Source organism: Morchella importuna, assembly GCF_003444635.1.
Source record: "Morchella importuna strain M04M26 chromosome Unknown Morimp01GS011, whole genome shotgun sequence".
Taxonomy (NCBI): Eukaryota; Fungi; Ascomycota; class Pezizomycetes; order Pezizales; family Morchellaceae; genus Morchella; species Morchella importuna.
Window position 1 is genome coordinate 744,282 of NW_025763408.1, and position 14,871 is coordinate 759,152.

Genomic DNA, 14,871 nt, shown 5'->3' on the forward strand with positions numbered 1-14,871 from the left:
CTATGCCGGACGGCACTTGCATGGTCAACACGCAGACTCGATAAGCTGGGGTGATATAGATCAGCCGGCGCAACTCATCGATGTGCCGAATTAGTTGCCAAGATTCTAACGATTTAGTACGGGATCGGTGAGAAACGCATTAATTGATTGATTAATAATTAACTAATTTATTATTTTCGGCCCAGAGGCCATGGCAATATTCTAACAGTACGAAGCATTAAACAAAACAAAAACAGTTCCTTCGGTCCTTGCGTGCAGTAGGAAAGACGATATTTCCAGGGAACCTCCTACGGGGATATCAGTAATATAATGGACCCGGTGTATTGAGTTCCGGCATACCGAGTTGTGACTATGTACAGTCGGGGTACAGAAGTTTTGGTAACTTTTAGTCGCCGTTGAAACAAAAAATTTGTATACAAAATCAGAAACACTCAAATCTTGACTTTAAATATTAGATATATCGCACACACCTGCAGAATAGACTTAAAAATTCTAGAATTCTCTGTGCACTGCTCCGTCTTGAGATAATTCCCAACTGTCCTTGAAGCTCTCAAATTTTTTGGGCGGTTGCTTCGGGTAGCTAAACATGGCTACTTTGGCTGTAAAAAGGGTATATTGCCAAAAACTTCTGTCATAGTACTATATATACGCAACCTGCTGTAGCTAGTATATCGGTGATTTCTTTTGGTGCTTGTAGGCACTTTTAAATCTTTGAGTTGACTACATCTCGGGATCCCGGTGAAGGTGTGTACATCTACTATTCTACATCTACTATGTTTCATCATCCCGAATTAAAAACCCCAAACTGAATGGTATCACGTTAAAAAAAAAGCAATACAACCTCGACATCTATAATCAACAGATACAAAGCTACAGCATAGCTATTAACAGTACAATTCTCTTTGGATACAAGTAATTTAGGGACATTCCACCGCTAGAATGCGTCGGTAACCAGATATTTCTGTGAAGTCACCAAGTAGCACTCGGTTCACAACCCTACTGAATTCAAGAGCCTAATTTAGAACAGATTAGTAATCGAATATATACGTTCGCATAGACCACCTACTTGAACCACCACACCTTCCTTCCTACTAGACGCCTAAATCCGAACAGAAGCATCCCCTTAGCATATTTCCCAAGTAGATACATCCAGGTAGGGAAATATGAGCAGCATTGATATCGTCGTGCTTTATATTCTGATTAATACTACTTTACTACTATATACAACCTCCAAGTCAAAAGGTATCATTACCACACTACCCCCCCACATATCCCACAAAAGAAAATCAATACACTACCCATCCCAATATTCCAACCTCCCAAACGCCCAAACCCCACTACCAAAAAGAAAAAAAAAAATCAAGTAAAACCCCAAAAACAAGTCCCATCAAAAAAAAGCAACCTTAGTCTCATCAACCTCATGCACTCCTCATCGCTGCCCCCCCAATAACCCCCCAACATCATTCAACATCATCTGCCCCCCCTCCCCGCCCTTCACAACCGTAGTCGTACCCGACTCACTCCCCGAACTCTCGCGCCTCTCACCAAGTAGTCCTCCCACATCGTAAAACGAAACTCGTCGCCCTCGGTTACTATGCGCCCTCTCCGGCGCCGGCAGCTCCCGCGGCTCCCCACCCAACTCCATCTCAGGCCCCTCCTTCTTCGGCGGGGTCGACGGTGGGGTCTGGTCTTTATCGTTGTACCGCGGCAGGTCCGGGCGGTTGTATGTCGGTGCCTTAAACGCCACCGGTGACGGGAACCCCGATGATCTCGAGCTCCTCTGTTTTCACGTCAGCACGGCCACTCCAAACACACATATATAAGGAAGAAAGAGAGGGGGGAATGTACCCCAGCCAGGCTCAACATATCCGCATCAATACCCATACCCACGTCTCTAGCAAGGTCTTCATCACTACCCCAATAGAGATTCCCCAGCATGACGCTGCGCCGGTCCATGGCGTCCTCGCCATCACTCGGTGCCCGGAACTTCTTCTTCTTTGGCCCGCGGTCGCGGGCGTAGGAGTTTAGGATGACGGCGTTTGCGCAGACGCATGCCGCCAGGCTCTCGATGGATGCCCAGAGCGTGCGGTATGCTTGGGAGTATTTTCCTTGGAGGCGGATGATGGAGGGGACGCGGTAGAGCGTTGTTGCGACGGGGAGGAGGGAGAGCGAGAACAGGAATATCATGTGGAACTTTCTGCAAGGGGGTGTTAGTATGGAGTCTAAAGTAAGAAGTGTGCTGGAGTGGGTGCACAAACGTTCGTGTGCGCATCCCGGAGCGGCAGATGGCTGGGATGGGGAAGATGACGAGGAGGAGGTCGGTGAAGACGTTTAAACTTCCAAGGCTGACAAGAGGAACGTATGAAACACGGCATTGCGCTATTATTGCAAATATTGTTATTAGGCATAAACACACAAAAAGATGGTGGTGGGGCCGGGAAAGAAAAAAAAAAAAAAACTCACGTCCTGGGTCTGGTTTGACCTGCCCTAGAGAATTGATAACATTAATGATTAGTATTCATTCGCATGATAAGAATAATGATAGTGCACAGCAGTGACACCCTCGATTAGTAAGACTTACAAAGTCTAAAACATACATAGGTTAGTAAATATATCTATAAGACCCAGTTATATATGTAGGGCTAGGGTTGTGAGTAATCTGAGACTCACTTATAACTCGGCCTACACTCCGCGAAAATACTGATAACAGCTGCTGCAAACGTAACGAGTAAGCTCCATCGCAGGACCTTTAACCCGATCTCGTAGTGTCGATCCCACACATGGACCGTAAGGCGTTTGTAAAATTCCGTGATGCAAAACTTCTGGCTCCAAATACTGCTCACGTGCCTCTCCATCAGTAACCATCCATCAACCATCAACCACCAAAAACCACCCGTAAAGAAGAAAACCAAAGTAAAATAATATCAATAATAATAGTAAAATAAAATAAATAAAAAAAGGCCATTAAAACTTACAACACAGCATACCACACCCTCGCCGCCAGCACCAGCTTACTCCCCAAAGTCCTCTTCCTCACCTCCTCCTCCGTCATTCCCGTCGTATCCGCATTATTCGTTCCCAGCACCAGCACCGCATGGATCAGTCCCATCCTGATCATCAAGGGTATCGCCGTAGCCGCCATCCATTTATCGTCATTAAAAATCTTCATTGTCCTCGCGAACCTGCCCACCACGCGGGACACAATGATGAACAGGCACAGCGAGGAGCACCACCATGTCACCAGCAGCGTTGGGCGGTCCTGGTGTGAGTTACGGGGCGGCGGCGGGCCGATTGTGGGGTCGTAGAGACCCTTCCAGTGGATCGTCATCGAGGTCGTGGAGTAGTAGTAGTAGTGGGAGCGCTGAGGTGGTGGTGGGTGGTGGCATGAATTGATCGTGTGTGTGCCCTGCCTGGTGTTTCCCCGGCGGTGGAGCTTTCAGTTGTTTGGGGGGGGTGATTGGGAATATTGGTGAGTGGTAGATGGGGGGGGGGGGGGGGCTAGTGGGTATATATCTGTGTATCAGGAGGAGGGAAGGGGAAAGGAGGGCGAGAAATTCAAGGCTGACTTTTAGTTCTGTTTGAGGCTACCGATATATGCACTTGCGGTAAGCGAGGGATCGAAAGCCTGGGATCGGTGCAATAACCATTCGACTAACGGGAGCAGTAGCCAGCAAATGGACAGAGACGAGGTGGCAGGCGAGCACGTTGATGAATTGGTGTTTGGCGGGGGGGGGGGGGGGTGTAGGTAGGAATCTAGGTCAGAGAAGGCTTGGTGGGGAGTAATAAGTAAAGTAATACAGGTAAGCAGACAAGTACTATAAAAGTCTCGGCCTCCCTCAGAAAAAAAAAAGGGCTCCTCGAGAACAAGCAAGAAGTAGGAGCCGAAGAATTTAGCAGCAATTAAGGTAGATCCCTGCGGCAGCAACTTGTAGTGCGCTAGGCATTCACCACACAGCCCTTTTAAGCCCTCTAGCTACAGCTACAATTAAAAGCTGGCCAAAACTAAACAGCGCCCAGAGATAAGAAGGCGTCCCGAAACGAAGCTGTTGGGCGCGAGAACCGAAGGGAATTATTTATTTCGATTCGGGAGTGGCACAGTGCAGTAGCTGTTGCAGCAGGTACTCTACCGCGAACCCTAACCGCCAACGGCTGGAGAGACCTCGTCTATATAGAGTGTGCTGATGGAAGCTGCATGCACAATTAACTGTGTGTATGTAGGTAGATAGATGTGCCTGTAGCGCCGGAGTAATTGAGTGAAGATATTCCCCGTCTGACTAAGGTCCGACCGAGACAATCTGAGATCGGAGAAGACGTTGAGCTCAGACACTGGAGGCTAGCAGCATCGACAAGACAGACAAGTCAAGGCAAGGAGGGGCAGTAGATGAGGTTGATATGGCGAACGCCTTTTTCTCTTTTCTTTTTTGTGTCCGGGAACGTAACGCATAGCACAGTGAGGGAGTTTGACACCCGGCTCAGTAGGTACTCGTAAGGCTACATGTACTGTTACAGAGTGCAGTTTGCGTTCAACTACCGCGCGTTCCGCAACCAACCAGCCTTCTGGTAGGACGAACTGGCACATAAAGTAAGCCCAACATCTCAATTCAGTACTGCAGCCACGGTGATACCGCCTACATATCTACATCCATCCATCCATACATGTGTGTACCTACATGAATGATAGTTATAGGAAACAACATGCAAAGCTCTCTTGCTCGTGTGATCGTGGGGTGCACTGAAGGTTTGATCAAACACACACCTTTAGGTTTTTCTAGCTCTGTTCCTCTCTCCACCGGCCGGCGATATCTGACCTCCAGCACACCGGGGGAAAGAGTCGAGAAGAAGAGTAAAGAAGAAAAAACTCGTTTCCAAACCTCCCCCCCCCCATCACCCGCCTCACGTCACAAGTGACAATCCCAATTCTACATGCCAAAGCGAGGAATAAATCGGCAGACCCGCGCGAGGGAGCGATCGGGGATAGGGTCGGAGAATCCTTGTGATGCCCATCGCACGGAGCAGGCACTCGCTACTCTAGCCTCTAGGCTCTAGTACTAGCTGGCAGGGGCCACATTTGGCAAGGGAGCAGGGTTCCTGTGTTTTTTTCAAGCCGTGTGTACGAGGAGAGGGAATTTGGATATGCGCTTTTGGTACTTACATGTATGTATGTATGTATGTATGTATGTATGTATGTATGTTCTCGAGAAAAGGATTGAGGTATCCCCCCGCGTGCAAAAAAAAAAAGGAGGGCTGAGAGGGCTGATGGTATGGTAAAGGTACATGCAGTACCTATGTGGAGTAAAGGTTTCTCTACAAAGTACAAACACAAATTTGCATGAGAGTCATCATCATTTGTCATTTGACAGACTCGTCGACAAACTTGCACTTGACAGCCGCAGATCGCATTTTTCACCTCGTCGTCGTCGCATGCACCAGTTACCGTTACGCTAACACACACCACAGCAACCAACAATTAAATCCCTATGTATATTCGCTAACCCACGCAGCGGGGCTAAATCGAGAAGCGACGACATCATCTTGTGGAAGCTGAAACCTGCCTTGCCTTAGTTCTCCTATTTGGGATTTGGGAACGCAATATTACGACTTGATATCACGGTATGCACTCTACACTACATCTGTGAATACATGTACCTACTTGCTGCCTCTCAAAATCTCGAGATGCCACAGTCCAAATAACACCAGCTACCTACTAGAGTAGCTACCTACGTAGACGCATCACCAACATAGGTACGTGCTCGTCCCATGTTCCAAAGATCTCCCCCGCAGAGATGGGCGAGGTGAGACATTTGCCATCGTCAATTTCGCCGAGACATTTTGCGCAATTGCCCTCCTGCCTTCCTGCGCGCATCTGTCTGACTTACCTCACCACCTTCCGCCGTGCCGAGCAGCGCAGGTACATAGACACACACTGGCCGCGACTTTCGAATTTCATTTCCTCCGTCCGGCCGGCCCCTTCTTCAATTGCATTGAGGCTCGAGCCCAATATCGATCTTCACACGAGCTCCCGAACAGATTCGGCGTCCTGGTTTAACGCGATGGTGCCCGTAATTAGGCACTGTAGATAGGTCACCATCAGTCACCGAGACAATTTGATGTCTTTCACGGGATTTTTGTAGCCCGTCTTGTACCTTTTGATCTGATATCCGATCTTTACCCGGCCGGCCCGTCATGTACCTGCCTACGTACGTACCCCACAATAACAATAGCATGTGAAACATGTGAACAAGTGGGAAACAAAAACCCATAACAGTCGCGAGGATATGAATTACCTTACGCACAGCTGCACACACAACCTCTCACTGCACCCCATGACCCACCCCCCCAATCATCTATCCGCCTTGCTTCCAATGCCTTTTCGTTTCCAAGGTCTTGTTCTCCCCCGCTATTCAAGTATGTAGTAATACTCCGCCGTGCGCATTTCCGTATGTACATAAGCAGTCGTTGTTTTCCAACCGCGGGGGTGGCCCGTGATGCTAAGCGAACAATTAAACGTGGAGTCGCTGCTGCAAGGCTTTAAACTCTCGAGTCCGGAGATGGCAGCTGAATGGGGATGTAAGCTTTTTCCTTGGTGCGTATTTGGACAAGAAGGGTGGAATTGATGACTAGTTAGTGGGAGGTTGATTCCCAAAGAAGGCCGTGGTGATAAGTATCCAAGGGTTCAACGCAGGTTTCTGGAAGGTTAAGGGTTAGGGTTAATTGGATAAGTTGATTGTCAATGCCGCAGAGCCGCAGAGCCGCTACCCATCTAAAAAATAAAAACACACACAAGGCACACAGAGATACATGATAGCCAATTGCAAAGGCAACCCATATTGGCCACCACAACGACTTCTAGGTATCGCGATCGCCCTAGGCCTTCGTATCTTCAAAATACATTGCTATCTACTCTACGCGCGCCTCAGCAGCATTCCAGTCAGCCTCTCGACAAGGGCCCTATGTAGGTACTGTAGCCCTGAAGATATAGTACCTATTTCACTCACCTCATTTTCATTAATTCATCAGCATCCTACCTTCTTCGGTTTCCAGAAATACCTTCTATCCCTCCAGCATCAGTGGGAAATTCTAATGCCGTCCTGCGCTCTTTCGAATCCACCGCGCAAAATCCCTCTCTAGTACATATCCACAAATTTGCCGATGTGATCGCCGCGCATGTGTGTAACCCCAACCAGCTGGTGGCCATGGAATCACCCTATCTTTATCTCTATCTCATGTGTGACCAACTGCTTCCCCACGGCTGCTGGTATCTTTTCTCAAAAATAACTTGCACCCCCAGCCGCAGAGATAAGTATCGAATACATAGTTTGCCTTACTGTCGAAACGACGGGGCTGTGGTTCTATTTCATGCACTTTACGCAATGGTGGTGTGAGAATGCGTTCTAGAACAGTCACTTACTCTACCTAACTGCAGTACATCGAAGTTCTCAGGCTCATAGAATACATGTACATATTGGTAGGCAGAGTAGAGCATACGTATTTCCAGCACATGCATTGCACATGTAAAGTATCCTACCTACATGTATGCTCGAGGGCAGAGTACATGCGTGGGTCCAATTTCATCCGGATACCTAGCCGCTGTACGCGGGGGATTTGACGTACAGGACACCTGCACGTGACGGTGTTTTGCAGTTGAGTATCTCCGCTGTCTCAAAGGCTTCTACATACTAACCCCCTTAGCTAGAGTAGAGGATGCGTCGCCGCGCAGTGCGGTGAGGGCGTTGTAGGTTTCACATCGGTGCCCTCCGGTGTCTTTTTAGGAGTTGACCACTCTAGGAGTAAATATTCGGCCATCTTTTCGGATAAGCAACCATTAGAGGTGTCACTGATAATTGTAATATGTATCTGACAGCTTGTACCCGTATGCTCCTCCCCGTTATGTGTAGCAGATTCCAGCCAAGCCAAAGCCAAGCAGCCACATCATGAAGTCCCAGTTCGGGGTAAATACCGAAGAAAGAGGGGTGTGAAATGGAGAAGAAGAACAAAAGCAGCAAGATTGGAGGAACACCTGAAAATCTAGGCAAGGAATATATTGGAGAAAATATGGGACGTTGGTTTGAAAGCGTTCGAAAAAAGGAAGGTATTTAGGTTTTGGACACACATGCACGATGCAGGAGGAGCTCTTGTGCATACTGTGGGGGAGATGCGCCGGGACTAGGAGGAGACATCGGCTTTAGTGTTGATATATCTGCAGCTGATTTGCCGTTACTCATTTGTGAAGGCGTGTCCTTTACCGGTTGCTCGTTGTAGGCCTTCTAGACGGATTCCTTAGGTAGTACGTTATCACCGCAATCAAGGGTTTGGGCTTTAAGAGAAATAAGGCAATCTTTATGTCAGAATTAGCCACGTTCCCCAAAGATCCAGAAGATTGAATAGATATGAAAATAGATAGCTTTTCCCATTTGTTTGGTACCTGGTTCTATCACTATCCCTGGTATAAGAACTATCGAAGAGTATCAAAAGTGGTTAGTCAGCTCTCGACACCTTCTTCTTTGATGCGAGAAATATCAGTCGAAGCTGTTGATCACGTGTCAAATATTATAATGGAAAATCGTCACATGAAAACCACGCACAGAATAGCCCGTTGGAATAGCTTTATAACTAAAATCAAAACCCGAGAACGCGGAGAATGTTGTATATATACTCTAAAATGGACATTTAACTAGCCTTTCCAGCCAGATGGATATAAAATATTGTCATGAAACGACTTACGGAGATCCAAGGGGGAATTCTGCGTCAGATTCATAGGGTCTCATGTTTAAATGGCCAAACATCAGCCAGTATCTTTTAATACCAAATTGTCGGGACTGTTTGAAGTGAGTAGCTGTCAAAACCTGGAGAATTAGGCGTTACGTTAGGCTATTATATTAAGATTCCCGATGGCACGTACCGCGATATAGTATCAGGTAAACTATATGTACTTTCTTAGAAACGGCAAGACAACGAGAGATATTGTTTCTAATTAGCTATTTAAATGTAATGTCATGACTTACTTAATTAGAGGAAGACATGTAAGCATCTCCCTGGCTCCCGTTATATGTATTCACCGGTGTAATTAGGTGACTGCGTCCCATTTACCCATGGCCTGCATGCATGGCCATCTTCTAGAATACTGGCCATGAATATGCCGTTTCTCTTTCCTCCATATCCTGTCCTCAAGGTGGTGATTGGTAGCCATTATATGTCGCCGTGTTTGTCATCTCTCTATATACAGTTTATGATAGTGAATTGTCTGAGAGTGAACGATTTGTTAGTTAGGGTCTTGAATGGTCAAATTAGCCAGAGTGGCGACGAGCTTTCGAGTGCTAGTGCATGAAGAAAAGTTATTTATAGCGCTTCAAAGACCTTTCTCATTATCCCAACCATATAGCACCTCTATTGAGCGGATATAGGTTTAATCTTTCTGGTTGGAAGCTAATAGAGCTGACAATAGCCGTATAATTCATTTGTCCTCGTCATAACCCGTACGGTAAAGTAAGCCTCTCGGGGAATCATGGCATGATAGTCAAGTAGATTCTGAGCTCACCTAATTAATCTAAACCTTTAGATGCCCATAAACCCCCAAAACACACCGCATTTTTACCTAGTACATCTTTCTAAGTTTCAACCCGCCGCATTACCGAAGAATTTCGTTACTCAGCAAGAGACAGGTAGGTGAGCATGAGGGGTATCTTCGAGTATCAATCCTAAAGATCTATTGTATATAAACATATCCACTCCGCTAACTTTCAATGAAATTTCTCGATTTTTGCGGCATCGTGACCGGTGAGCTGTATTCGAATCATAGATTATCACTCACCGAGAAAGAACCTTTGCCTGACCCACCACCGCTCTCTAGCGCTGGGATGAACTGAGATGATGGACGGGCAATCCACATGTTATCAAAGAAATGCATGCCTAATCACAGGACCACGCTCTTTATCCATGGGTCAATTGGGGTACTGGTGCGTGTATTGACGGTGCCTAGAGTCTCTTATATCGCATCTATACCCAGGAGTAGGGATCATAGGGATCATTAACGTACAGTTTGGAGATGGTCTTCAAATAGTAGAGAACCGAGGAATTGAAGTTGTATGTAAGAACCGATGATCAAAACAAAGGAAGAGGGAGAGAAGACCCCCTCTTTATAGGTACAGTTTAGAGGACAAAATGACTTTAAGACGAAAGTACAGATAGTCTAGGGCCACATTCACACTACATGTAATGAAACTTTGACCAACTGCACCACTCGCCACGTACACTGTTTGGCAAACCCCCGAAACTGATGCTTAACAAGCTATCTTACACGCATACCCGGCTCCTGGGCGCCAGCATCCAGGTGAGCGCCGGGAATGTCCAGGTATACCTCTAGAGACGACTTATCGTATCAGTCCCATGGGCACATTTCTCTAGACGCCCTTCACTCCCGACCAACGGGGCAAGCAAGAACCACCATCGATATGTATCTCCGACTCCGGTTGTGGTAGATCCAGCGCTCTTTAACGCCTGCTCAAACATCTTCTCAGCCAATTTCCGAGATACATCAACTTAAGCGACCTTGAAAGTATGGCCATAACCATCCACCCTGATATGCAATTCAATCTCATCTCCTCACCACTGATACCAAGCTTTGCAACAGATATTTTCTGTGGACTCCGGGACTACCGATCTACACGTTGTGCTAGTGCCAAAACTGAACTCAATTGTTGAAAGTGGTGAGAATAATCGCTTGCAGATGACTCCATATCACCAACAAGGGATTTTCCATTTCAAAATAGGAATGAACGTCATAGAATATCACTCGCGCTGGATCGTAAGTTGGACACAAGCACAATTACCACACCCATACCCGCCCCAAACCTATATACATATATTATACCGTCTCTGTCCTTTCCAGGGAGTGAGCCCAAGAAAAGAAATTCCGGGTAATGCAGTGGATATTCGCTGTCCGGCCTAGATGTTCTAGTGGGCACTTTCTTGCTAGGCGATACACGGGTAGTACCATGAAAATGATGACCCGGTGGCTTGAGAAAATTATATATATTCTTTTACAGATTTAAGAAACAGTTATCTTTAACTGTTTGATCAATTGAGCTAACGACCGACTACTGCGACTATCATAAGTTTTTATAAGCTGAATACGGTATAGACACAAATCACAAATAGTCAAAACGCTGCATTCAAAGGGAATATATATTGTACAATCTATAAGCAGAGGTTGCGGGTGCCTCTCTTATTTTATTCTCATTTCAACTTTTACTTAAATGGTAGATGGGGGTGGGATCCATATATTTCGCTTCTCCCTAGGCGAGTCTAGTGAGATGAATTGTTGTCTCCAATCTTACGAGACAAATAGCACAGGTAATTTCTTGAATATTTTGCACCAATCTCACAATCCTACACACAAAAGATTTCTGCGCAATGTACAAACTGATGACTGTGAATGTCTAGAACATGTAATGCATCGATGAAAAGTCCAAGCCATTCGCAATAAAGTAGGGTCGTTTAGAGAACATCATAAATATTTATTCTCATCACAACATAGTCGCTGCAGATTTTCCCGCTCACGCTATCATTGACCACCCACAACCACCAGAAATTTACATACATACCTCAATGGCAAAATCAGTTACCACAGGGCACGTCACTAACTATATCTATAACGTAAGAAGAAAATCGAAAGACAAGGACTCCACAAAGGAAGAAAATAAAAGAAAACACCAACACCATAAACGCCCAGGCTTGCGATAAAGGCAAAACAACTCAAACCCGTCGATCGCTAATCGTCACCGCAACCTCCATCCTCCTCACAATCACCTGACCGCCGCCCGAACCAGGCCGTGGTGCAAAGTCCTCCCGCTCTTCGTGCCCCGTGTCACCTCTTATGTCATCCTGGTTCTCGAGGTCCTGACCAGCCTCAATTTCGGTAATGGTCCTGTTGATCTCATTCGGTCTGAACCTCTCCACGGATCCTCCATCCCGCATTTGTAGTCGCACTTTTGATTTCTCGGGCCGTTTGATACTCCCGAGTGCGAACGATGATTTTGTACCGTTGGCACCGGTTTTGGTTGTTCGGAGATCGCTGATGGAGTCGCGGTCGGATTTTGTTTTAATATGGAGGGAGCAGATGTGGATGTTCATTCCTTTTAGCATTGGGCGAATTGCGGGTGCGCTGACGGCGATGATCCCCATTGCGGCCTCGGCAACGGCCAAGATACAGATGGGCACAGCTTCCCCTATAGAGCATTTTCTGTAAGTTATCAATCAGTTAAGGAGTAAGTGTTTAAACTTACATGTGTGATCTTGGCTTTGAAACCCCCGGTGGATATAGAACAGCCGCAAGCCGCTTGCCACGCATGCACTTCAATAAGATGTCAGTATATAAGAATTAACACAAATGAGAAACAGTACTACACACCATCCTCCTAGTCCTAGCATTCCCAAGATAAAAGCTTTACTCTTTGTAGGTAAACTCATATCCAAAACCATTCTGACCGGTAATATGGCAACTGTCAAATCCAAAATAACATTCATTGAAGGTATAGCCAGTGCCAGGTTTTGACCGTCTAAACACTTTGGACGATATTCGTAGGATGTTGACGTGAAGACAGTATGGATAGGGCTGCATTGGAATGCAACTACAAGGCAAGAACCGACTGAAACAAGGGCGTTGATGACCACCACAACAATTAAGATTCTGCGGAAAACCTTATGCGGGAAGATACGTAATAGGAGGAAAAGAACAGACTGGCGAGTAAGACCTGTTGCGAATGGGTAAAAGATACGGCCGATGTAGGCAGTCTGTATACGTAGGGTATTGTTAGATGTTTCAAAGAATCACAAAGCAGGTAGATGTAGGTTTTCGTACCTTGAGGTTCATAATTAAATCTTCATCTCCTGCATGATTCAGGTCCCAAATGTGCATCCCAATGCCATGACGTGTACCTAATATATTGATATTAGCTTCTTTTTTCAATGACCCCCATAAAGCCAAGACCGGAACCGTCAGGAGGGACCATATACTGACCTAATGCGTGTACGACCACCATGTTGATTAGTACTATCTAAACACAGCTTGCCATGTCAGAAATCGTTATGAGTACTACTATGGACTCAGGCAGATCTCACTGTAGCCCCAATACAACACCAATCCTCCATCCTTATTCTTCCCATGGTTGTCTTCCTCAAACCCGTCCTCAGCGCCGTAGCTAAAAATGCCAACATCAGTAAAGATATCTCAACGCCCAATAGTAGCGGCGCCCTGCTGGGCACTGACTGTGAGCCGCCGGTAGTGTCTATGGTAGTCATTTTAGCTTTCGTGATGAGTCGTCCACAGATACCACTCTACATCTGCCAGACGCGCGCCGTTGCTAGATAATGTTTCCCAATGTGAAAAAAAAAGCCTTTTAAAAAGTGGTCCCTGAAGGGTGTGTGAGGTACTTGTATATAATAGGGTCAGTGGCGTTTTGTCAGCAGATATGCTTATTACACCATGATTACCCTTTTTCTCCACAATAACACTAACTTGATAGCTAGCTGTTGGCCTTCAGGGATGCATATGTAACGCTCTGGTCCCTTTTTTTCTTTGCTTTTCGTCCACTCACCAATAGTTAACATTAGCGCAGCTTTCACTCGGGATTTACCGTAACTAGGTACCTAGGTTCTACGACTTTATGGTATAGTACGGAGGTGTGAATAGGTAAGATTTTGAGTCGGTACTTGAACAGTTTAGTCGAGGATCGTCCAAGATCTTGAGAAACATTTTGGGCGCCTGTCATTGGTTGTGGGTGATTAAAATGTGTCAACTCATCAGTGTTTATGGTCAAGGGTATCGGACCAAATAGCCTAATACCCGGAGAGCCAAAAGAGGTTAACGATAAGAAGAACCGACGTCCGGTAGATCTTCTGGAGCCGCCCCGAATATCTATGGACCGAGACCTATCATATGAAATCTAGAATCCGTAAAGTAGAACACTTTGATCATTAAACCTCCGCTTCCGCCCCCGATACCGAGATTTCATTGGGTTTTGATATTAGAAATCAACGACAACAGCTATCGAAATCTATCTCAGCTTTGTCGGGAGATATCACTAAGACTTTGCACAGAGCTTGAGTAAGTAACCAGATGCCTACACAAACATGTATGTATTTTGATGATCATGGTCTGCACTCCCGCAACAGCTCAATGACTGCATGAGATCATACCCAATCAGTTTGACATATCCAACCAACAACTGCCGGTCCAGTGGGTTTGAGTGTAATCGGCATTGCTTCCAGAATTCTAAAATTCTCCGAACCTCCGATCAGATGCCACCAAACGGAGCATATACCCACTTGTGGCTTCTTGCAAAGAACAATTGCTCTGTCTCATCCTGAATGCGACCAGACGATCCCATTGAGTTTGACCCACATGCACCTACTCTCCTGTAGGGTAACGTAGAGAAACATGTATCTACTATCGTATTGACGGACAAGGGGTGGGGTTACGCCAATAGAAAGAGCTTGCATGTCTACTCTATTTTTCCCTCTTTTTGGTTCAATCCGTCAATAGATGAGAGCACACACTCTAGAACACGTAAAGTACCTATGTGCTCTACTCTAGAGTAGAGTAGGCGCACTATTCTAGCTGTCTCATCGTCGATCTCCCACACTTCAGACTGGGCGGATGAGCTAAATATTCCGCTTGAACTCCCCCCTCTTAGTGGGTCTCATGCGGAAGGCCTTGCCAAAAAGTTAGCCCTCATCCCTGAACCATTACCTATCTTTTGTAACGCTGGATCTGTGAGTATACTGTACGGGAAGTCCGTTGCCAGAATAACAGCGGCCAGAGAGCCTAAGATTGATGTAATTTTAGAACAGAGGTAGATCCTAGTTCCTACATTA

General features: G+C 46.2%; 2 protein-coding genes across 2 annotated transcripts; both read right to left on the bottom strand.

Moving 5' to 3' along the window:
* Positions 1-1,429: 1,429 nt before the first annotated feature.
* LAJ45_04602 (uncharacterized protein) lies at positions 1,430-3,328 on the bottom strand (the record flags this gene model as incomplete). Its single annotated transcript, XM_046114181.1, has 7 exons — positions 1,430-1,780; positions 1,849-2,197; positions 2,259-2,379; positions 2,464-2,487; positions 2,582-2,586; positions 2,671-2,835; positions 2,976-3,328. The coding sequence occupies 7 exons, from the start codon at positions 3,326-3,328 to the stop codon at positions 1,430-1,432; spliced, it is 1,368 nt and encodes a 455-aa protein (XP_045972703.1).
* Positions 3,329-11,751: 8,423 nt separating this feature from the next.
* Positions 11,752-13,296, bottom strand: LAJ45_04604 (uncharacterized protein; the record flags this gene model as incomplete). The annotated part of the gene is made up of 6 exons (XM_046114182.1): positions 11,752-12,224; positions 12,282-12,349; positions 12,407-12,789; positions 12,857-12,933; positions 13,016-13,052; positions 13,117-13,296. The coding sequence occupies 6 exons, from the start codon at positions 13,294-13,296 to the stop codon at positions 11,752-11,754; spliced, it is 1,218 nt and encodes a 405-aa protein (XP_045972704.1).
* Positions 13,297-14,871: the final 1,575 nt, after the last annotated feature.